We start from the raw sequence: 24,898 nt of genomic DNA on the forward strand, positions 1-24,898 counted from the left end.
TCCATGAGGTTGCATAGAGCCATGAGGTTGCATAGAGTAGGACATGACTGAGTATACACACAGTTCATTATTATCTCAGTATATTTATCGCTACTGAATGAAAAAAGAGGATATTGACTCTTTCATAGACTATAGTGTAAAGAAATATTAGTTTGCTAAGTATGGCTAAAGTTGTATGTATTTTTTTCACAGCTGAACTTAATAATTATTTTTTTCTGTTTTTACCCCTTTGAATAATCTTGTATTTGTTAGCATGTATACCCTTTTTCCCAAACCTTTTCCTTTAATTCCGTAACAGTAGCTGATTGCTGTAGAATAGTAGTTACCATGTTTCCCTTAAATTCTGAAAGTCCCTACTTCAAAACTGGAACAGATTTTTGCTAGGTGGATGATATAGTAACTTAGTTACCTCTCTACTGCTACTGCTGCTGCTAAGTCGCTTCAGTTGTGCCCGACTCTGTGCGACCCCATAGACGGCAGCCTACCAGTAAGCCTCTGTTAATTCCTCATTTTAAGATATTAATAATGCCTATTCCAGAGTTGATGGGATTTCAAGAAACTACACTCTGGGTGTTGACTTAGGAAAACAGGGATGAGAAGCATGATAAATTTGATAGCAGTAGTCTCTTGGAAGATGGTGTGTACTGGACCAAATGGCGAGAAGAATTGGATCATTTGACCTGAAATGAAGTCAGTCCCAGCAGCTGTGATCATTGCAATCTTGTTGCACTCCTCCAATCTATTTTTCACACAACAGCAAGAACAGTAAAAATCTCTTGAAAATAAATTGAATCAAGTCACACTTAGGATCTTCCTATTACAGTATTTGCCTTTGCACTTAGATTAAAATTCATCTCTCCACCATGACCTAAAATGCTCTACCTGATCTGGCCCTTGCCTAAGTCATCCAGCCGTTTCTTCCCTTTCATACTCTACTCTGGCCACACTTGTCTTTGAATTCTTTGGAACAGGTAAAACTCTTTCTCATCCCAGAGTCATTGCATGTTTTATTCCCTTGATCTGAAATGTCCACTCCTACCTCTTGCTACAGAGTGTGTGGTTAGTTCCTTCTTTCCTAGCTCTCCACAAAATTGTCAGCTCAAAGGATACTTTACTCACCACCATACCTAAAATAGTAGCTCTGGTTTGTTTCTAGTTCTGTTATTAGTTTTCAGTTTCACAACACTATTCCTTCATAGTTCTTATTGCACTGTTTCTTCACAGCTTTTTATACATCTGTCTCTTTGATTAGACTGTAAACTCTTCAGATAGTAGGCCCTGCATCTACTTTATTTACCATTCATATCCTCTAGCACTCAGTGGGTGCTTCTGTGAGTGTCTTAGTCACTCAGTCATGCCCAGCTCTGCGACTCCATGGACCATAGCCTGCCAGGCTCCTCTGTCCATGGTAAGAATACTGTAGTGGGTAGCCATTACCTTCTCCAGGGAATCTTCCCAACCCAGGGATCAAACCTGGGTCTCCCTTAATTGCAGGCAGGTTCTTTACCTTCTCAGCCACCAGCGAAGCCCAGTAATGGAAACTATTAACCTAATAAACAAACTGCTCTTGTCCTTCCAGTGATTTTTAGGCTAAATGAATGCAACCATGTCAGTCACTTTGCTTATGGTGGTCAGTTCAGAAATGTTTGTTCCTCCTCAGTCAGTTCAGTCACTCAGTCGTGTCCAACTCTTGCAACCCAGGCCTCCCTGTCCATCACCAACTCCCGGAGTCCAACCAAATCCATGTCCGTTGAGTTGGTGATGCCATCCAACCATCTCATCCTCTGTTGTCCCCTTCTCCTCCTGCCCTCAATCTTTCCCAGCATCAGGGTCTTTTCAAATGAGTCAGCTCTCTGCATCAGGTGGCCGAAGTATTGGAGTTTCAGCTTCAACATCAGTCCTTCCAATGAACACCCAGGACTGATCTCCTTTAGGATGGACTGGTTGGATCTCCTTGCAGTCCAAGGGACTCTCAAGAGTCTTCTCCAACACCACAGTTCAAAAGCATCAATTATTAAGTACTCAGCTTTCTTTATAGTCCAACTCTCATATCCATACATGACCACTGGAAAAGCCATGGCCTTGACTAGATGGACCTTTGCTGACAAAATAATGTCTTTGCTTTTTAATACGCTGTCTAGGTTGGTCATAACTTTCCTTCCAAGGAGTAAACGTCTTTTAATTTCATGGCTGCAGTCACCAACTGCAGTGATTTTGGAGCCCAGAAAAATAAAATCAGCCACTGTTTCCACATTTGTTTGCCATGAAGTGATGGGACCAGATGCCGTGATCTTAGTTTTCTGAATGTTGAGCTTTAAGCCAACTTTTTCACTCTCCTCTTTCACTTTTCATCAAGAGGCTCTTTAGTTCTTCTTCACTTTCTGCCATAATGGTGGTGTCATCTGCATATCTGAGGTTATTGATATTTCTCCCGGCAATCTTGATTCCAACTTGTGCTTCTTCCAGCCCAGCATTTCTCATGATGTACTCTGCATATAAATTAAATGAGCAGGGTGACAATATAGAGCCTTGACATACTCCTTTTCCTATTTGGAACCAGTTCCTCCTAACTTCTAATTAATCTTCTTTCATGCATTAGAAATTGGATAGTGATAAAAGCGTCTACCCTCAAGGGTAAAAGAGTCTAAGGAATAAGACAAATATTTGTAATGCACTGGGATAATTTTTTAATAGAGATATGAGGTCCCAGAGGTGAGACCAACTCTGCAGGAGTCAGAGATCTTGAAAGAAGAACGAGTGGGAGAATTCATGAAACGGAGGTAGAGGAGGCTTCTCTGTATTCCGACAGAGAAGCCACCGGATGCAAAGGCACAGGGTTTGCAAAGCATCCAAAATGTTGGATGATGATAAGTAGATCTACTTGTTTAAGAACTGTGTTACGAAAGTGGCAGAAGATAAGGTTGGATCATGATAACTAGATGGACTTGTTTAAGAGTTGTGTTATGGAAAAAGTGGCAAAAGATAAGGCTGGGAAGTGTCCTGGGCTGTAAAGGACTTTGACCGATGTGTCGAGAAGTTGGAACTTGATCCCATAAGAAATCAAAAAAGGTGGAACTTGATCCCATAAGAAATCAAAAAAGGTTTATGTTCGCATTTGTTTCAGTAACAGAACAAGCTGGGCTAGACAAATCCATGATTAGGTGTTTATTCATACTGTAGAGATTTTGTGGCTGATACTCTAAAGAGCATGTTGAACTAAAAAAGCATGAGGACACTAGTTTGACTTTAAATAGAATTTATTGAGGAAGAACTTTACAAGCAGTTCTTTAAAAGATGGAAAAAGAAGCCAGTAACACTTTTCCATTGCTTAGGTTCTGTAAGGGATTAAAATACTTGTGATTTTTCATAGCAACAGTGTAAAAATATAGGTGAAATTAGATAAATTCCTTAAAAATGGCATAGTTGAAGCTGCAATGTGAATAAGACTGGGAAAGGGTAATCAAAATGCAACGTAAGCAATGAAATGAATGAGTGCCAAACAACAGATACGTTAGAAGAACGCAGCTGTAAATAAATTGTACAGTTAACTTGAATGGGAAGAAGAATGGTCCTGAATGTTCTGGATAGTCTTTAAAAATAGGTCGGATTGAAAATCAGAACTTCAGTGAGAGGTCACTTGACTGTATAGGCAAACCTGCTCAGGTAATCACTTCTTTTCTGGAAAAGCCAAAGAACTGACAGATTATAAAGTAACTAGTGGAACTCTGAAATCCCTGTTTTGTTTTTCTGGGCTTTTCATGAGATGGGACATGAGTTATTGATTCTTAGATGTGATATGTTACACCCTGGTAATTCCCAACTGAGACAGTGTAGAGAAAAAGCACAAACTTTGGATATTTCTGAGTTCAGTTCCAACTTTCTCACTAGCTACTGTATCATCACTTCCTTTTCTGCTTATAATGCCTTGCTAGGACTTTGAGAATTATATATATAAAGTTGCAGCTGTTAACCAGGGTTCCCATGACCCGGTCCTCAGTTTTGATAATTTACTAGAAGAGCTCACCATAACTCAGGAAGACACTTTATTTAGACATACTGGTTTTCAAAATAAAAACCAATGGAGGAGATAACACAGGGCTAAATACACAGGAACAGAGAGCAAAGTGTGTATGAAGCTTCCATGCCCTCTCTGGGCACACCACCCTCCTAGCACATCCTTGTGTTCAGTAACCTAGAGGCTGTCCAAATCCTGTAGTTTATGGTGGCTTCAGTGCCTAGGCAAGATTGATTAATCATTGGCCATTGGTCATTAGCTTGATCACCAGCCACTCCCAGGTGTGTGTATATAGTGAGAGGAAGTGGGGAGTAGACAGGGAAGGGGACGGACGTATGGGACTAAAAGTTCATTTGGATGCAGAATCCATGGATGTGGAGCACTAACTGTATAGCCTTCTAGTGGGTGTGGAGTGGCTTCTCATAGTTTTGATTTGCATTTCCCTAGTGACTAATGGTATTGAGCATCTTTTCATATACTTATGGACCTTTTACTTCTTTGGAGAGAGATTTATTCACATCCTTTGCCTGTTTTTAAATTAGGTTGCCTTTTTATTATTGAGCTATAAGGGTCTTTAATATATTCTGTATACAAGTCACTTATCAGACATAACAATGTACAAAAATTTTCTCTCATTGTATATGTTGTCTTTTTACTTTCTTGTTGGCATTGCTTGTAGCACAAAAGTTTTTTATTTTTTTCCATAGTATTTGTTGATTTATCAACACAAATTATTCCATTATTCTTAAGTCATAGTTTTGTAATTCAGATTACAGTTCAGTGACAAAACTTCCATGGAACTCAACCTAAAGAAATTTTTTACATTGTGAAATCACTTTGCACTCTGAAAGATACCAGCCTTCCTCATCTCAAAAATCTTCCATGGAATCATAATTTCTGTAGTAGTCTGCATATGCTTGCTTTCTTGCTTCAGCCACAGCAAACTTACAGAAAGCTGCACCCCCGGAATACAGTGAATGCTCCAACAATCTGAAGTTTCGTCAAAGAACTGAAAGCCATGGTAGTTATTCTCAGCATCAGCGTCCTTCCAGACTAACGGAGAAATGGCCCCCAAAAGTGTTTAATTTTGATGAACTCCAATTTATTATTTTGTTGCTTCTGGTTTGGTGTCGTATCTAAGAAACCACTGCTGATCCAAAGTCCTAAAGATTTACTCCTGTGTTTTTTTGGTTTTATGGTTTTAGTTCTTACATTTAGGTCTCTGATTCATTTTGAGTTAAATTTTTGTATGGTAGAGATTTGATTGATTAAAAATTTTTTTTTCTCAGTCTTTTTCTTGAACCGAGTATACTGTTTTTATTTTTTCTTACTGAGATGATATAGATACAGCAGAGGTGACGTCTAAAGTGGTAGGTAAAGTTTTTATAGAGAGCAATGTTGGATGAAGGATTAAGATGCTAAAATATATATTCTGAATTTTAAGAGATTGGAGTCAGATTCCATGGAGCCTATCTCCTACTACACATGTGAACATTAGTTTAAATCTTCCCCATTTTAAATTGGTTTAGAATTGTGTGAAGTGCTAGGGACTGTCATAGAAACCAGTTTTCTGTGTCTTACTGGTTGTAGCTGATGGACCGCTGTGATGGACTTACTTTGTTTCTCCTCAGGAGTCTCTCTTTTTGGCTTGTCAGCCCTCTTGGTCCCTGGGAGCTTTGAGTCTCATTTGGAATTTGTGAAGTCCCTATGTTTGGGGCCAGCACTGATCCACACAGCCAAATTTGCACTTGTCTTCCCTCTCATGTATCACACCTGGAATGGGATCCGACACTTGGTAAGTTAATTGTAGACTTGTACATTTTCTAGGTGCAAGGAATGGAGAGGCTCAGAGGATTCTCTTTTCTGGTCTGGGTTTAGTACTGTTCTTAAAGTTAGTTGTGCTGGATGTTTGCTCAAGGGCCTCTTGGACAAAGCTAAACTAGATTGCCTGGGCACTGCCAGGCAGCACAGCTGATAATGTAGCTGAGCACTGGACATAGACCTGACAGATGCTTTCAGGATCTCCGTGAATTCTTCCAGTTTTAAGAGGGTCATTACTAAAAGAGACCCCTTAAGCCAGGCCACATATCTGGCATAGAAGGCATATTTATCAGACAGAAATTGTTACCTGTTGTGTCAGGCACTGTTGTAGACACTGGAGGTTCATTTATGAACTAGATAACATAGTTACTGCTTGATGGGAAGTCTTAATCTTCCCATCAAGACAAAGTGACATATCTGGAGTCAAATATACTGATTATTATTAACTTGATATTGGATTATGTTAACTGCTTTTGTTATTTGTTTTGAACTATTAGAATGGGACCAACTTCAACAAGAAACCGAGTGTCTAGGATCTCAATATTGGGTTTAGAAATCTTTTGACAGCTGAACTCTGTCCAAGTTGCCTCCTACATGAGCTTGGGGTCAGTTCAAACTGGTGTCCCCTTTTTTTTAAGGAATCAAACCTGCCCCAGCTCAGGGATCAATCTCTCCTACAGCACTTTAAGATTTATATTTTGTGGTCTCCCTACCCCTGGTCTTGCTTCCTTTGTCAGGAAGATAATTACAGCTTCCTTCTTTATGGTTTTCCATTCTCTCTCACCCTGAGCCATCTGGCAGTTGGATGTTCTTGCCTTAATTTGACCTTTTGTAACTTCCACATTAGAGCTTAGAGACAAGCACTTTCTGAATTTTAGTCTGGTCCAATAGACAGTTTAATGGAATCAGAAAAGCGAGAGACTAAATGACCTATTAAATTAAGTGTATCTATTAACTGTTCCCTGGGGCAGTGTTCAGTTTGATTCAAAATGACTTCACTTCCCTCGGGGAGCGGGGAGAGAGGGAGAGCATTTCCATTAATGACTTCTTATTCCATGGAACAAAGCTCTCCAATAGAATCAGCTGATCAGCTTCCTCTGTTGGCATCCTGGCTCAGGCAGGGACTTGCCATATATTTGCTTTTGTCTCAGAATGGGGGGAGGGAAGAGGAAGAGATTTTATAAAATGTCAGAACTCAGTCAGGGCTTTTCTTAAGCCCTTAAATCTGCTTTTGTTTGTTCTTCTAGCAAGTCCTGGCTCTGAGTGGGACAGGATTTTGTTCTCTGTGACAGTCCATAGTTCTTGCACTCTGAGCTTGACAGTTGTGCTGCCAGAAGATCCAATGGGGCTCTATCCCCTGGTGGTCTGGTGGCTAGGATTCCTGGTTTTCATCCAGGCTACCCAGGTTCAGTTCCTGGGCAGGGAACTAAGATCTTTCTCTAGGACTGCTCACTGCTGTCTCTCCAAGATCACATCCAGAACTTTCCCTGTACATTCATATTCATGTAAATGCATAGCTACCCATACATTAAAAGAAAAAAAAAATCTAATGGAGTGGAGGGTGGAATTGATGAAAGAGAGTAGGAAGTGACAGGGTCTCTGATATGCTAGAGAGTATCCCCCTATCACCACCACCCAGTAGGACTCAATTTTTCTGTAAAGCATTGTACCTTTATTTTTTTGAAAGCACTGTGCCCCATGAATAGTATGAAAAGGGAAAAAGATACGACACTGAAAGATGAACTCCCCAGGTTGGTAGGTGCCCAATACGCTACTGGAGAAGAGGGTAGAAATAACTCCAGAAAGAATGAAGAGACAGAGCCAAAGCAAAAACAACACCCAGTTGTAGGTGTGACTGGTGATGGAAGTAAAGTCTGTTGCTGTAAGAACAATATTGCATAGGACCTGGACTGTTAGGTCCATGAATCAAGGTAAATTGGAAGTGGTCAAAAAAAAAAAAAAAAAACAAAAGCGGAGAAGGCAATGGCACCCCACTCCAGTACTCTTGCTTGGAAAATCCCATGGACAGAGGAGCCTGTTAGGCTGCAATCCATGGGGTCGCTAAGAGTTGGACACGACTGAGCGACTTCACTTTCACTTTTCACTTTCATGCATTGGAGAAGGAAATGGCAACCCACTCCAGTGTTCTTGCCTGGAGAATCCCAGGGACGGGGGAGCCTGATGGGCTGCTGTCTGTGGGGTCGCACAGAGTCGGACACGACTGAAGTGACTTAGCATATATAGAAGTGGTCAAACAGGAGATGGCAAAAGTGAAGATTGACATTTTAGAAATCAGTGAACTAAAATGGACTGGAATGGGTGAATTTAATTCAAATGACCATTATATTTCCTACTGTGGGCAGGAATCCCTTAGAAGAAATGGAATAGCCCTCATAGTCAACCAAAGAGTCCGAAATGCAGTACTTGGATGCAATCTCAAAAATGACAGAATGATCTTTGTTCGTTTCCAAGGCAAACCATTGAGTATCACAGTAATTCAAGTCTGTGCCCCAACCAGTAATGCTGAAGAAGCTGAAGTTGAATGGTTCTATGAAGACCTATAAGACCTTCTAGAATTAACACACAAAAAAGATGTCCTTTTCATTATAGGGGACTGGAATACAAAAGTAGGAAGTCAAGAGATACCTTGAGTAACAGGCACATTTGGCCTTGGAGTAAAAAAAGAAGCAGGGCAAAGGCTAACAGAGTTTTGCCAAGAGAACACACTGGTCTTAGCAACACCTTCTTCCAATAACATAAGAGAAGACTCTACACATGGACCTCACCAGATGGTCAACACCAAAATCAGATTGATTATATTCTTTGCAGCCAAAGATGGAGAAGCTCTATACAGTCAGCAAAAACAAGACCGGGAGCTGACTGTGGCTCAGATTATGAACTCCTTATTGCCAAATTCAGACTTAAATTGAAGAAAGTAGGGAAAACCACTAGACCATTCAGGTATAACCTAAATCAAATCCCTTATGATTATACAGTAGAAGTGAGAAATAGATTTAAGGGACTAGATCTGATAGACAGAGTGCCTGATGAACTATGGACGGAGGTTCGTGACATTGTACAGGAGACAGGGATCAAGACCATCCCCAAGGAAAAGAAATGCAAAAAAGCAAAATGGCTGTCTGGGGAGGCCTTGCACATAGCTGTGAAAAGAAGAGAAGCTAAAGGCAAAGGAGAAAAGAAAAGATAAACCCATCTGAATGCAGAATTCCAAAGAATAGCAAGGAGAGATAAGAAAGCCTAAACAATCAGTGCAAAGATACAGAGGAAAACAATAGAATGGGAAAGACTAGAGCTCTCAGTCTCTTCAAGAAAATTAGAGATACCAGGGGAACATTTCATGCAAAGATTAGCACAATAAAGGACAGAAATGGTATGGACCTAACAGAAGCAGAAGATATTAAGAAGAGGTGGCAAGAATACACAGAAGAACTATACAAAAAAGATCTTCAGGACCCAGATAACCACGATGGTGTGATCACTCACTTAGTGCTAGACATCCTAGAGTTCGAAGTCAAGTGGCCCTTAGAAAGCATCACTATGAACAAAGTTAGTGGAGGTGATGGAATTCCAGTTGAGCTATTTCAAATCCTGAAAGATGATGCTGTGAAAGTGCTGCAGTCAATATGCCAGCAAATTTGGAAAACTCAGCAGTGGCCACAGGACTGGAAAAGGCCAGTTTTCATTCCAATCCACAAGAAAGGCAATGCCAAAGAATGTTCAAACTACTGCACAATTGCGTTCATCTCACATGCTAGCAAAATAATGCTCAAAATTCTCCAAGTCAGGCTTCAGTAGTACATGAACCAAGAACTTCCAGATGTTCAAAATGGATTTAGAAAAGGCAGGGGAACCAGAGATCAAATTGCCAACATCCATTGGATCATCGAAAAAGCGAGAGAGTTACAGAAAAACATCTGCTTCATTGACTATGTCAAAGCCTTTGTGTGGATCACAGCAAACTGTGGAAAATTCTGAAAGAGATCGGAGTACCAGACCACCTGACCTGCCTCCTGAGAAATCTGCATGCAGGTCAAGAAACAACAGTTAGAACCAGACATGAACAACAGACTGGTTCCAGATTGTAAAAGGAGTATGTCACGGCTGTATATTGTCACCCTGTTTGTTTAACTTACATGCACAGTACATCATGCGAAATGCTGGGCTGGATGAAGCACAAGCTAGAATCAAAATTGCTGGGAGAAACATCAATAAACTCAGACAGGCAGATGACACCACCCTTATGGCAGAAAGTGAAGAGGAACTAAAGAGCCTCTTGATGAAAGTGAAAGAAAAGAGTGAAAAAGCTGGCTTAAAACTCAACGTTCAGAAAACTAAGATCATGGCATCTGATCCCATCACTTCATGGCAAATAGATGGGGAAACAGTGGAAACAGTGACAGACTTTATTTGCTTGGGCTCCAGAATCACTGCAGATGGTGACTGCTGCCTTGAAATTAAAAGACGCTTGCTCCTTGGGAGAAAAGCTATGACCAATCTAGACAGCATATTAAAAAGCAGAGACATTACTTCACCAGCAAAAGTCTGTCTAGTTAAAGCTATGGTTTTTCCAGTAGTCGTGTATAGATGTGAGATCTGGACCATAAAGAAAGCTGAGCACTGAATAATTGATGCTTTTGAACTGTGGTGTTCGAGAAGACTCTTGAGAGTCCCTTGGACTGCAAGCAGATCCAACCAGTCTATCCTAAAGGAAGTCATTCCTGAATATTCATTGAAAGGAGTAATGCTGAAGCTGAAACTCCAATACTTTGGGCCACCTGATGCAAAGAACTGACTCATTTCCCACCCTGATGCTGGGAAAGATTGAAGGTGGGAGAAGGGGAGAATGAGACGGTTAGATGGCATCACTGACTCGATGGATATGAGTTTGAGCAAGCTTTAGGAGTTGGTGATGGACAGGGAGGCCTGGTGTGCTGCAGGCCACAGGGCCGCAAACAGTTGGACTCAACTGAGCAACTGAACTGAACTATTCCTTTATAAGCAAGCAACTGTTTGCCTCTTTGACTCCTAATCTTATCTAGGTAGAAGCTGTTTGACACCTGAGGTAGGGACATCTTCTCATCTTGAGTTTTTTCCAGGCTCTAATTTTTCTCTGAAGCTTTCTTAAAGTGTGGGCTTCTTTGTGTTGATGCAGTCATGTGTGGAAAGTGTGAGACCTGAAGACTCTGCTTTTGCCCTAGGAGAGCTTTTAGAATATGATATGTTGATATCCCTAGGACACAAGAAAGTCTAAATTAGTGTTTTTTGACTCCGTGGGTATAAAATCTATTTAGTGGGTTGCTACCAACAAAAAAGAACTTTAAATAGAATATACCGTACAGAATATAACACAAAAGGTGTTGATAAATATTGCTTATTGTTTCATGAACTTTTATATATAAGATATATATACACAGACATTGGGTACTAACTAAAAAGATATTTTTTAGTGGTGGGGGCATGTCACAGTCAAAACAAAATTGAGTCTAGATCCCAAGAGTAGTTTTTTTTGGCCATGCCTTGAGTCACGTGGGATTATTTCCCCACCAGGGATTGAACCCCCTGCATTGGAAGTGTGGAGTCTTAACCACTGGACCACCAGGGAATTCCCCAAAGAGTATTTTTTTTTAAAAATACTAGTTCCCTAATGGACAAATGTTGCTTCCCAAAGAGGATTCAGAGGTTGACTATATCTAAAAAACCATGTATTATATCCCCATTTTGGAGATTAACAGTGTGCATTAGTAAGTTGTTTAAGAAGTCTTGTATTTAAACAGTTGCCAAATTTATTTGACTTCAGAACTTTTTTTTCCCACCTGTAATGCCTTTTAACATTCTGTGAAACTAGTTTTTGGAGAAACACACTTTGGAAAACCTTGATCTGGTTTTGTTGTCACGAGGGAAAGTTTTATCTATTTAGTCTGAAAGTTCTTATACATAGGGACTGAGGATCGATTCCCTGTGCTGTCATTGGGATAAGAGGGTGGCAGGTACCGTATTGTGGGTTTCGAGGAAGGTGAAGGTCAGAATAAGGAAGTGCTTTTCTCTAGAATCATGCTGAGAGAAATTGCCTGTTTCCTAAGTGGAGTTCTTTTCTGAGAAAGGAGCTATGAGAGTGACCAGGACCCTGATTGCTGAAATTTTTTCTTCTTATTTTTACAGATGTGGGATCTAGGAAAAGGCCTGACAATTTCCCAGCTACACCAGTCTGGAGTGGCTGGCCTGGGTCTTACTGTGTTGTCCTCTGTAGGGCTGGCAGCCATGTGAAGAGCCGAAGTTCCCAGTGTCATCATCCTACAAATTATCACATTGACCTGTCTTCCTGTTTGTTACTCTTGTCTTTGGCCAGGGCAAAGTTATTCTGATTTGTTTAGACCCTTCTTTGCTTGCAGATCCCCTTGGAGCTCAGCAGTAGAGTACCTTACAGAACCATAACGGTGGAAAAGGGTCCAGTTTTCTCCTTATTTCTAAGGATGGAATGACTGCAAAAACTCCCTTTTCTTTCCCCCGGCTTGCAGCCTACTCTGGGCTTGGGAGCCTTCTTTCTCTCTCCATGTTAGGCCTTGATTTATGCTGAGGGTCAGCCTTTGGCTCCTTTTTCCTGAGACAGTGGAAACAATGCCAGCTCTGTGGCCTCTGCCGTGGGGACTGGGAGTGGGGATCCGGGTGCCACTGCCTGTGGGTTGCTGGCTCAAAGGACAATTCTGTCCATTGGTCAGAGCCCAGGGTCTTTAGCGCCCACATAGTGTGACTGAAAGGAGAGGGGTGGGGGTGCAGGAGAATTAGCCTGTCCCAGCTAGCGGGAGATAAGAAGAGTTAAGTTGGCTCTTGGAGCAGGTCTTGGGGAGAAGATATATAGCTTTTGATGCAAGAAGAAAATCCAGAAAATTATTGTTGAATCTGTTACGGGTTATTTCTTTTCCTTGTGTTTCCAGAAAAACCAAACCTCTTACTGTCATGTTTTCTAATCCAGAATCACGTGACATCTTTTTCTGAAACTGAATTAAAATTATTATTTTGCCTTTGACTCTTGTTGATACTTGGAGAAACCAAGACAGCGGCGACTGGGGAGGAGGAGCCAGTTTCCTCCCTGCCCCATCTGGTCTCCCTCTGGTCTCCTCCTCTCAGGTGCTTGCATCCCCCAATCCTGCCTTCCTCCGGAGGGAAGCAATTTGTCCTTTTAAGTGAGCACTCAAAAATTATCAGGGAATCAAATAAAAGTGGCTAGGGATTTAATATACAGAAACCTCAGAGAAGAAAGGAGCAGGAGAAAGGAAGTTAAGCTGTGGAGAGCTTTTAGTTTTTTATAAACTCCAGAATCCCACTGAGAACAGATTAGAAGCCCCAAGGTACAGTTCAGCAAGTTATAATTCAGTGGAATAATGGAGGGGATGGCCAAGGGACCATGAGCTAAGTATGTAAATCAGCAGAGGGGAGAGTGGAGGTAAGAAAGAGATTGATGGAAACCTGGCAGACATTTATGATTTTATGAGAAAACTTGCTACTTTCCTAATCCATCCATATAGGCCGGGCTTTTGGGCCCCTAGCTCCCTGTGGCGGGAGTGCTGTTTGAATAGGCTCCGGAAACTCTGGGGCGACTGATCTTAGTGTGTCACTGAGCTGCTCGCCAGCCAGTTAAAGCTTTGGTTGGAGAGAAGCAGCAGTGACTGTGATTGGTGTCAGTTGGAGAGGAAGACCTTGCTTGGCTGCTTCATCAGTCTTCATCCCAGCTCCTAGTAGTCTTTGGCTTTAAGTGATGATCACGTCTCCCTTTTTGCTATACTGGCCCTGAGAAGTCTTTGGAGCCTTTTCCAGCACACACCGGGGGCTTCCCTTGTGGCTCAAACAGTAAAGAATCTGCCTGCCATGCAGGAGACTTGCATTTAGTCCATGGGTCAGAAAGGTCCCTGGAGAAGGGCATGCTAACCCACTCCAGGATTCTTGCCTGGAGAATCCCACAGACAGAGGAGCCTGGTGGGCTACCGTCCACAGGGCCGCAAAGGGTTGGACAGGAATGAGCGACTTGCAGGCTTTCCAGTGCACACCAGACGCCCTCTGTGCTTGTCCTCAGAGTGAGGCATCCGTGCTCACCAGGGAACAACTGGGTACCAGAACTGGGAAAGCTTTGGCAAGCACATTAAATGCAACAGCCAGTGCCAGGAAGTTGCAGAACAGGGGTAAAGATAAACAGAAATGAGAGGCTGGGAAATGGATAGGGGACACTCTTGGCTTCTTAATCATTCCCTGGACTTCCCTGGTGGCTCAGATGGTAAAGCGTCTGCCTACAATGCCGGAGAGCCGGGTTCAGTCCCTTGGGAAGATCTGGAGAAAGAAATGGCAACCCATTCCAGTATTCTTGCCTGGAAAATCCCATGGACGGAGGAACCTGGTAGGTTACAGCCCATGGTGTTGCAAAGAGTCGGACACGACTGAGCAACTTATGACTTAATCATTCAGGTGATTGGGTTGGGAGTGGCAGAGTGGTCATCATGTATGTAATTCTGCCCCAACTTTCTACTTAAGTGTCGCCCTTTATTTTTCTTCTCTGTCTCCTAATCACTTCTGTAGCTTTAGTTTTCAAGTTATATTTGTATTTTTGCTTAAGTTTTGCTTTTACAACTCTTAGTTCCCCTGTGTGTTCTGTCAGATCAGATATGATCTCTTAGACAAGGGTCACGTCTCCTACCCTGGCATCCCGTTGCTTTTCTTCCCCACCTCCAAATACACATACACCTGCTCTACTCTCAATGGTCGTACTTCTGACTTTGAAGTTAATGCTCGGGGTGAAAAGTGAGGGGGTATTTATTTCCTCCAACCCTTCTAATTATGGGTTAAAAGAGGTGGCCAGAGTGACCTCGGGCGGCCTCGGCCTGCAATGGCTTGGAGCGAGGCTTGGGTCCCAGCCAGAGATTGGGCTGGGCCTTGGTCGTGAGAGTACTAGATCCTAACCGCTAGACCAGAGGTCAGTGACAAGGGCCCTGGTCCTTTGACTTTGCAGAAAAGAATTCCCACAAAGAAAGTAGTGAAGCAAGTAAGGTATTTATTAAGAGGAAAAAGAGTATAATACATGTGGATAGGCACACAGGCAGACTGTCCCAGACATGCGCCCTCGAAGCAGTTTGAATTACTTTTATGAGGCATTTCTTGTTGGTTTCCTTTGGCCAATCATTTTGATTTGTCTGGTTCACACTCCATATGTGGTATATCAGGATTTTCTCAGATGAGTGCACACATCTCTTAGCCAAGGTGGATTCTACTGAAGAGGCGTTATGGGTAGAGCATCCCTTGGCATTGCTCCCTGCTTCTGCCTGCAAGGAGCCTTTCTGTGCATGTGTGGTTGGGGAGGTCTCCTGACTTCCAGAGTGAGAAATGGTTTGAACAGGGCCCAGCCTCCTCCCTTAATTGTCCTGCTATTGCCTTGGAGTGGAGTTTCAGTTTATAGGGAATGAATCTCCAATTGCTTTACCTTGGGGGAGTGAGGTGGAGGGTGCCCATCTACCTCCTACCTCAAGAGCTGAAGAGAAAAATTTCAAGTCAGTAAAAGACTCAACATACAATGTTACTAACACAAAATTGTAAAGCAACTATGCTCCAATAACAAAAAAAAGTTTATTTTACAAATTTGCCTTTATTCCCATCTGTAATTTCCCTGATTAAGGGGGGTCTTCCTTAGGCCGCTCAGTCCCTTAGACCCTTATGGAGTTGCAGGTTTGCATTTCTAGACCTCGGCTAGATTACGGCCTGCGTGGGGCAAACACGGGCTTCCAGGTGGGCACTTTGGAGAGTTGAGTGGGCTTTGGGGACCTGGAGTGTGACCTGCAGAGGGATGTGAGCTTTGGAGTTGATCTGGGGAACTGAGATTTGAGGCTGGGGAGCTTGGGATTATGGTGGGGCTTGGTGCTTGTTGTACAGTCTTTGTGATAGACTTCCTGAGTTTCTTCTGGCTGTCTGGATCATGGGGCTGTTAGGGGTAGAACAGAAGAGACAGTTATGTTTCTGGTTAGGCCTAGATCATTCTCAATCCATCTCAATTCTAAATCCCCTTCTCCCCATCCCATGGGCAAGAAGTCAGGTTTCAAATACGAGTTAAATTGGTACCATTAACCTCCCCTTGAGATCAGATCATTTTGTACTGTGTGAAGTGGGGAGATGTGTGGGGTGGATAAGATGTCCTTAGCTTATCCCTTCATCCCGAAGAGGTTGCTTAAGGACTAGACAGAATTGGTTAAAGGTTCCCCCTGCTGGGATTGTGGTAGTATAACAATAGACATTTCTGAGGTTGAAAAGGAAACAGGATTGAGGTTAAGTGGGAGAAATAGATACCTTGCCGAAGATTTCAGGACGCAACCCATTGGAAGCCTTAAGTAAATCAGGATTTTTCTGTATCCATCTGGTGAGGGAGGCAGCACCAGCAGCTGTACGGGAGGTCAGGGTCGCCCGAGCAGGGGGTACCTTCAGAGGCATTTGCCAGGTGCCCATGAAGGAGCCCCAGGGACTTGCCTAAATGGAAGAAGATGGGATTCCTCAACAGGGCTTCTTACTCTCAGTAACTGGCCTATTGGCAGGTCTGTTCTATTTGTCTTAGTTCCATCTTTTTACCTTTGGGATTGTCATGAAACAAGACTGAAAGCATAACTTCCCCAGTCTCTTCCCCTTTCTCATTTAGATTGCCCTAATTTTTTAATCCCCTTTACCTCCACTGGCTTAAACTCTACATCCTTAGCCTAAGTTTGGCAGGGTACCCACTATATAAGTATTATCACCTGAAGGTGTTCATTTTATACCAGTCATTCATCAACTTAAGGAGTTCTGGGTGTTAAACCTATCCTGTTGGCTGGAAGTTTGGGAGCACTCTTGTTACAATGTGAATTAGGTTGCACTTTAATCTTCCAAGTAGTGGCTGCAGGAGATTACAAGTCTTCCCTCTGTTACTCCAGTTCTATGCCTTGGTTCTTTAACTTTCTAGATGAGAATGGAGATGAATATCTCACCTTGGAACGGGGCACTGAAGGCAACAGATGACCACGATCATTGGCAATAATCTGAGTGTAGCCTTCATGGGAAGAAATCCTCTGGGGTAGAAGTGGAGAGAAAAGTGCTTGTGAAGATGGAGTGGAAAAGTGGGAGAAAGTATCTGAAGGGCTTAAATTTGAATTAAGGGCCGAGGGAGAGGAGGCTATGGGAATGCAAAGAATGCTGAAAGAGTTTAGGAGGTGCCAGTGAATTACAGAGCATGACGTAAAGAGGGTGCACTGAAGCTGGAATACCTCTTTTGTTGGCTTCGCAAGAGACCAGTTCTGCAGATACTTGGGTGAGAAAGGTTTCTCATACTGTGGAGAGAAAGATAAGAATCCCTGAGACTCAAAGGTCCCAAGCCCAGGAAATGATAGCTAGACACAGTTCTTTAGATTTGAAGACCAGAGGCATGAACAACCATGCTAAGTAAGCTTTAACTCACTGCAGAGAGCAGGTAAGTCGTTTTGTCTGTGTGCTGTCCAACATGAAGCCACTAGCCACGTGTGGCTCTTGAGCCCTGGAAACATGACCAGTCCAAGTTGAGGTGCTTTGTATGTACAGTTGACGCTTGAACATATGGGTTTGAACTGTGCAAGTTAACTTACAGATTTTTTTCAAAAATATGTACTATAGTACTACATGATCAATAGTTGGTTGAATCTGTGAATGTGGAACCCTGGATACGGAGGGCTGACTGTTAAGTTAGATGCAGATTTTCAATTGTGTGGGGATCTGTGCCCTAATTCCTGCCTTGTTCAAGGATCAGCTATATAAAGAATACTGGATTTTGAAGATTTAGTACCAAAAAAAGGGAATGTGAAACATCTAACTATAATTTAAAATATTGATTAAATATTAGAAATAATATTTTGGACTTACCAGGCTAAATTAAATATATTATTAAAATTAACTTTTTCTTTTAAATGTTTCTCATGTAGCTACCAACCCACTCCAGTACTCTTGCCTGGAAAATCCCATGGATGGAGGAGCCTGTTAGGCTGCGGTGCCTGGGGTTGTGAAGAGTCAGACACGACTTAGTTTTCACTTTTCACTTTCATGCATTGGAGAAGGAAATGGCAACCCACTCTGGTGTTCTTGCCTGGAGAATCCCAGGGACAGCGGAGCCTGGTGGGCTGCCGTCTATGGGGTCGCACAGAGTCAGACATGACTGAAGCGACTTAGCAGCAACAGCAGCATGTAGCTAATAGAAAATTTGAAGTTACATTTGTGATTCACATTATCTTTTTATTATAGTACTGGTCTAGACCAGGGTCAGCAAACTCTGGCCCATGCGCCAAATCCATCCTCCTGTCTGTTTTGAGATGACCTGAGAAAGCTAAGAACTGTTTTTAATAGATGAACATTGGCAGTTGATTTGATAAAAGGGAACACTAACTTTGTATTCCAATTAAGCAAAAATATTTTCTCATCCTATAAGAATTTCATTCTTTTCATTAATAATATAAAAAATTATACTGTTATATTTTGAATTTTGTCAAAAACTTTATGGAAAATGTTTTCTCTCATACCTATATAGTATCTTTATTCACTTGGCCCACAGAGGCTAAAATATTTCCTCTCTGGCCCTTTCCAGAAAAAAATTTGCTGACCTCTGGATTAGAGCCTACAATCTTGATGCAGAAATACTTATTACTTGTACTTTAGGCCCTCCCTCCCCTGAGAGCCAAGAAGTTAAAAAAAAAAAAATACTATCACATAGCACTTTTTTTTTCTGTCTATTCAGTAATGAGAATCCTATGGGAGGGGTCAGGCAAAAGGTGGACTCTGGAAGGCAAAATTAAATGTTAAAGAAAAGGGAAAAAGTGCTTACCTGGTTGGCACTGTAGTTAGTGGCCATGATCCTGCCACTTCCTGCTGTTTACCTTTGTTGCCTGGCAACCGCAGAAGGCAGCCCTTGCGGAAGGGCCTTGCAGTTAGGGGCGGCCTTTTGCTTCTTGTTATTCATTTTATTGGCTGATAGTGCCCCCAGTATTCTCCCCTGAAACTTAGGTGCATTTTCATTTTAGAGATGTGAGGGACAGAGTAAATAAATGGGGGAAAACTGGTTGAATAGCAGCCCTGACTTTTCTAGCGTAACTTCTAGGTTCTTAGCATGCGTAAGAACTTCCAGATTGTCTTTGACTGGGCTCTTTAATCACCCTAGCAAATCATGGAGCCCAAGAGTAGTGCTTGTTCTTTGGGTGGAGTGGTGTAATGTACAACATACTTTAGAGCCAGACACTGGGGTCTGAGTCCTTATTCAACACAGGAACATAGGAGCTGTGTGATATAAAGCAATTGACATCCCTTCACTGAATTTCTGTAGTCGTTTGTATTGTGAAGATGATATAACAGAACCTTAACCGGGGAAACGAGGTAAAGTGAATAGAGTATCTAGATCATGTGCTCAGTACTGCCAAGACCCTGTTTACAGGGTACACTACTTCATTTTCTCAGACAGAACAAAGGAATGATGTTTTAAAAAGCAGTCGATTCAGATTTGTCCCCAGAAAGAAAAACATATCTTATCCTTTGTTCTTAATTGACTCCTGTCTCTACCATCACTCTCTAGAATCACAGCCTAAGAATACAGGTGCTTGATGTAGGCTGGGTTGAGCTGGAATCCATAGTTGGTGCCGTGAGACTGAGCAGGGAGGATGAAAGAACGCTGTAGTGTGGAAAGTAACAGATTTAGAAGATGAAGTGGTGATGCTAGGACACAAACCTAATCTGTTGGATTAGGCGACCTCTCTGAGACACATCTAAAATGGCATTATCAGACCTATCCACTGGGTTGTTAGGGAGAAAGTGGAATTGTGCTTTCTGAATTGTAAAGTTTATGTGTAAGGTGTTAAGATGAAAGGAAAAAAACTAAGAAATAAGTTGTCAAAAAAAAAAAAAAAAAAAGATCATTGAGAACCAGGAGAGCATTTTAGTGGATGCTTGTCAGTCCTTCTCCCTTGCTTCTTCCCCCAAAGTACTTATTCCAATCAATACACCAAGTAGAAGAACACTCGTACACTTCCAGAGGTGGAGGCAGAAACACTCTTATTTTAGAGGTAGTTAACAGATGGGTAATACGAGGTCTGGAAAGGAGACTCGTATGTTCAGTCGCTGTGGTTCTCATCACTCTCTAGAGTGATATTTTGGTCCCTAAAGCCATGATTATACTTAAGCAAGCATCATCTCTCTTAGAACTTCTGTCTTTAGCTGGTATGCTTTTCTAATAGAGATGTAATGTTATACGATGGTTGCACTCTTATTTTTTTAATTAACTAGTTTTTGTTTCATTAAAAAAAATGTACATGGGGAAAAAAGTTTCATTTTTACAGAAGGGTATTTAATGAAGAGCAAATCTCCATCTGACTTCAGCTCCCATTCCTGCTCCTCAAAGGCAACTACTGTTATTATTTTCTTGTGTCTCTTTCCAGAAATATTATAGGCATTCTTAGACTAACGGGAGTAAGCTGTCCACATTGTTTGGTGATTTGCTTTTTTGACCATTTTGGAGATTTTTTTCATAGCAGTGTATTATTTCATTTTAGGGTATGCTGCTAAGTCGCTTCAGTCGTGTCCGACTCTGTGTGACCCTATAGATGGCAGCCCACCAGGCTCCCCCGTCCCTGGGATTCTCCAGGCAAGAACACTGGAGTGGGTTGCCATTTCCTTCTCCAATGCATGAAAGTGAAAAGTGAAAGTGAATTCACTCAGTCGTGTCCAACTCTTAGTGACCCCATGGACCGCAGCCTACCAGGCTCCTCCGCCCATGGGATTCTCCAGACGAGAGTACTGGAGGGGGGTGCCATCGCCTTCTCCATTTTAGGGTATACCATCATGTATTTTTTAGTCTAATTTAGATGATATTTAGGTCATCTTCAGTCTTTTGCTGTTACATACATTGCTGCAATGAAAATCTATATCTACCTATATATCATTATGAGTATAAAGATATATATATAGAGAGAGAGAGAGAAGTATATGGCTTTATGAGTATAAAGATATATATAGAGAGAGATAGAAGCATATGTCTTTATGAATGTATGTGATTAGTAGGATAATTCTAAAAGTGAACTGCAAACTCACAGGGTTTATGAACTTAGAACACGAGTAGACAATATCAAATTGCTGCTCAAAGACACTGCCAGTTTATACATCTGCTAGTGGTACACGTGAGCGCCTAGTTCTCCACTCGCTTTCCAACACTATACCAATGGTTTCCCTGTTTTTGTCCACCCGATAATAAGAACTAATATGGTTACTATATGCCATGCAGTCTTCATTGCTTTTTATTATATTTTCTCCTTTTGTTCTCACAAGAACCCAGGCCTAGGAAACAAAAGAATGCAGTGAGGAGTAGAACCAGGATTCAATCTCAAGTGTTCTGACTCTAGAGCAATCAGTTTTAACCATTACACTGTATTGCTTCTTAACTGTAGGTGAAACGTGGTGTTTCATTTTTCACATTTTCATTTCTTTAATTATGAGTTTTTTCCCCCTTATGTTTATATGTTTTGTTTCTTTTTTTTTCCCCTGAAAATAGCCTTTCATGTTTTTCGCCATTTGCTATTGGGCTGTTGATCATTTATATTAACTGTCTGAAACTTCATGTATTGAGGAAATCAGCCCTTTGTCAACTATGTTACAGACATTTTCCCCCAGGTTTTCATTTAATTTTCGTTTGTGTTTTTTTTTTTTTTTTGCCATAGACATCTTCTTAATATTTATGTAGTCAAATATATTACTCTTTCTTTCTGTGCTTCCAGATCTTATCCTTTGAAAGCTTTTTGTAAGTTCCAGTATTTACCCCTGGTTACAGTTGTTTTTTTTTTTTTTTGGTTACAGTTTTTATATGTAAATTTTTGTTCTGTTGGTATTTGTTTTGGTGACTAAGCTGAGGTCAGTCTCTAGATACCTAACTAGTTGTCTCAGCATCATTTACTGAATAAGCCGTCTTTTCCTACTGACTTGAAATACGACCTTTATTGTATTCCCGAATATTTGGGTCTCTTTCTGGATCCTCTAGCCCATTCTTCTGTGGGGAGACGTGACCATTTTAAGTTATTTGTGTCTCTTTAAAATCCATGGTTCAATCCTGCCTGAGTCCTATGTGAATTCTCCACTTAGTGTTTCACAGACACTTACAGGAATTGTAATATAATTAGTAACAGGCATTTACAAGCTTCTAATAAAATCGTATTAAATTTTAGCCGTTCTTCTGATTGACTGCTTGACTTCAGGTACAGCTGTTGTTCTTTCATCAAACCAACTCTTTCAAAGTTGGAAGGGTTCATACAGGCCCCACTGAAAAAATAGGCCTCACGATATTTTCATGATTTGATTCAGTTCTCTAATGCCTGAAACAGACCATTCAGTTCAGTTCAGTTCAGTCGCTCAGTCATGTCAGACTCTTTGCAACCCACGGACTGCAGCATGCCAGGCTTCTCTGTCCGTCACTAATTCCCAGAGCTCACTCAAACTCATGTCCATCGAGTAAGTGATGCCATCCAACCATCTCATCCTCTGTCGTCCCCTTCTCCTCCCGCCTCCAATCTTTGCCAGCATCAGAGTCTTTTCTAATGAGTCAGTTCTTCGCATCATGTGGCCAAAGAACTGGAGTTTCAGCTACAGCATCAGTCCTTCCAATGAATATTCAGGACTGATGTCCTTTAGGATAGACTGGTTGGATCTCCTTGCAGTCCAATGGACACTCAAGAGTGTTCTCCAACACCACAGTTCAAAAGCATCAATTTTTCGGCGCTCAGCTTCCTTTATAGTCCAACTCTCATATCCATACATGACTATTGGAAAAGCCATAGCTTTGACTAGACAGAACTTTGTTGGCAAAGTAATATAGCTGCTTTTTAATATGCTGTCTAGAAATGGTATGGACCTAACAGAAGCAGAAGATATTAAGAAGGTGGCAAGAATACACAGAAGATCTGTACCAAAGGGATCTTCACAACCCAGATAATCATGAAGATGTGATCACTCATACTCACCTAGAGCTGGACATCCTGGAATGTGAAGTCAGGTGGACCTTAGGAAGCATCATTAAGAATGAAGCTAGTGGAAGTGATGGAATTCCAGTTGAGCTATTTCAAATCGTAAAAGATGGTGCTGTGAAAGTGCTGTACTCAATATGTCAGCAAATTTGGAAAACTCAGCAGTGGCCATCAGACTGGAAAAGGTCAGTTTTCATTCCAATCCCAAAGAAAGGCAATGCCAAAGAATGCTCGAACTACCGCACGATTGCACTCATCTCACATGCTAGTAAAGTAATGCTCAACATTCTCCAAGCCAGGCTTCAGCAATACGTGAACTGTGAATTTCCAGATTTTCAAGCTGGTTTTAGAAAAGGCAGAGGAACCAGAGATCAAATTGCCAACATCCGTTGGATCATTGAAAAAGCAAGAGATTTTCAGAAAAACGTCTATTTCTGCTTTATTGACTATGCCAAAGCCTTTGACTGTGGTAATAAACTGTGGAAAATTCTGACAGAGATGGGAATACCAGACCACCTGACCTGCCTCTTGAGAAACCTGTATACAGGTCAGGAAGCAACAGTTAGAACTGGACATTGAACAACAGACTGGTTCCAAATAGGAAAAGGAGTACGTCAAGGCTCTATATTGTCACCCTGCTTATTTAACTTATTTGCAGAGTACATCATGAGAAACGCTGGGCTGGATGAAGCACAAACTGGAATCAAGATTGTCGGGAGGAATATCAATAATCTCAGATATGCAGATGACACCACCCTTATGGCAGAAAGTGAAGAGAAACTAAAAAGCCTCTTGATGAAAGTGAAAGAGGAGAGTGAAAAAGTTGGCTTAAACTCAACGTTCAGAAAACTAAGATCATGGCATCTGGTCCCATCATTTCATGGCAAATGTGGAAACAGTGGAAACAGTGGCTGACTTTATTTTGGGGGGCTCCAAAATCACTGCAGATGGTGATTGCAGCCATGATTAAGACTGTTGCTCCTTGGAAGAAAAGTTATGACCAACCTAGACAGCATATTAAAAAGCAGAGACATTACTTTGCCAACAAAGGTCCGTCTAGTCAAGGCTATGGTTTTTCCAGTAGTCATGTATTGGTGTGAGAGTTGGACTATAAAGAAAGCTGAGTGCCAAAGAACTGATGCTTTTAAATTGTGGTGTTGAAGAAGACTCTTGAGAGTCCCTTGGACTGCAAGGAGATCCAATCAGTCCATCCTAAAGGAGATCAGTCCTGGGTATTCACTGGAGGGACTGATGCTGAAGCTGAAACTCCAATATTTTGGCCACCTGATGTGGAGAGCTAATTCATTTGAAAAGACCCTGATGCTGGGAAAGATTGAGGGCAGGAGGAGAAGGGGACGACAAAGGATAAGATGGTTGGATGGCATCACCGACTCAATGGACATGGGTTTGGGTGGATTTCGGGAGTTGGTGATGGACAGGGAGGCCTGGCATGCTGCAGTTCATGGGGGTCGCAAAGAGTCGGACACGACTGAGCAACTGAACTGGAACTAGGTTGGTCATAGCTTTCCTTCCAAGGAGCAAGCATCTTTTAATTTCCTGGCTACAGACATCATCATCTGCAATGATTTTGGAGCCCAAAAAATAAAGTCTGTCACTGTTTCCATTGTTTCCCCATCTATTTGCCATGAAGTGATGGGATTAGATGCCATGATCTTAGTTTTCTGAATGTTGAGTTTTAAGCCAACTTTTTCACTCTCCTCTTTCACTTTCTTCAAGAGGCTCTTTAGTTCTTCTTACTTTCTGCCATGAGGGTGGTGTCATGTGCATATCTGAGGTTATTGATATTTCTCCTGGCAATCTTGATTCCAGCTTGTGCTTCATCCAGCCCGGCATTTTGCATAATGTACTCTCCATATGAGTTAAATAAGAAGGGTGACAATATTCAGCCTTGATATACTCCTTTCTGGATTTGGAACCAGTCTGTTGTTCCATGTCCAGTTCTAACTGTTGCTTCTTGACCTGCATACAGATTTCTCAGGAGGCAGGTCAGGTGGTCTGGTATTCC

The 24,898-nt window shown here is 41.7% G+C and overlaps 2 protein-coding genes across 5 annotated transcripts in view; one reads left to right on the plus strand and one right to left on the minus strand.

Annotated features, from left to right (window-relative positions):
- SDHC (succinate dehydrogenase complex, subunit C, integral membrane protein, 15kDa) overlaps nucleotides 1-12,881 on the plus strand; it is a 30,295-nt gene extending 17,414 nt beyond the window's left edge. Inside the window, exons 5-6 of the mRNA XM_010833693.1 lie at nucleotides 5,647-5,810; nucleotides 12,017-12,881. Coding sequence (XP_010831995.1) covers nucleotides 5,647-5,810; nucleotides 12,017-12,121 — 269 coding nt within the window. The 3' untranslated portion in view covers nucleotides 12,122-12,881. The remainder of the gene's footprint in view (nucleotides 1-5,646; nucleotides 5,811-12,016) is intronic.
- Nucleotides 12,882-14,851: 1,970 nt separating this feature from the next.
- The window catches only part of CFAP126 (cilia and flagella associated protein 126), a 30,340-nt gene continuing 20,293 nt past the window's right edge, over nucleotides 14,852-24,898 (minus strand). The window contains exons 1-5 of one of the 4 annotated variants that reach the window (XM_010833697.1): nucleotides 18,702-20,410; nucleotides 17,122-17,184; nucleotides 16,846-16,926; nucleotides 16,178-16,354; nucleotides 15,445-15,815 (exon numbers count right to left, since the gene is read on the minus strand). In XM_010833697.1, the coding sequence (XP_010831999.1) occupies nucleotides 15,573-15,815; nucleotides 16,178-16,354; nucleotides 16,846-16,926; nucleotides 17,122-17,184; nucleotides 18,702-18,728 (591 nt within the window). In that variant the 5' untranslated portion in view covers nucleotides 18,729-20,410 and the 3' untranslated portion in view covers nucleotides 15,445-15,572. Of the gene's footprint in view, nucleotides 15,816-16,177; nucleotides 16,355-16,845; nucleotides 17,185-18,701; nucleotides 20,411-24,898 lie in introns of those variants that run through there. The other 3 variants (XM_010833695.1, XM_010833696.1, XM_010833694.1) reach the window with 3 other exon arrangements.

This window comes from Bison bison, unplaced genomic scaffold (genome assembly GCF_000754665.1).
Source record: "Bison bison bison isolate TAMUID 2011002044 unplaced genomic scaffold, Bison_UMD1.0 scf7180017863823, whole genome shotgun sequence".
NCBI classification, from domain to species: domain Eukaryota; kingdom Metazoa; phylum Chordata; class Mammalia; order Artiodactyla; family Bovidae; genus Bison; species Bison bison.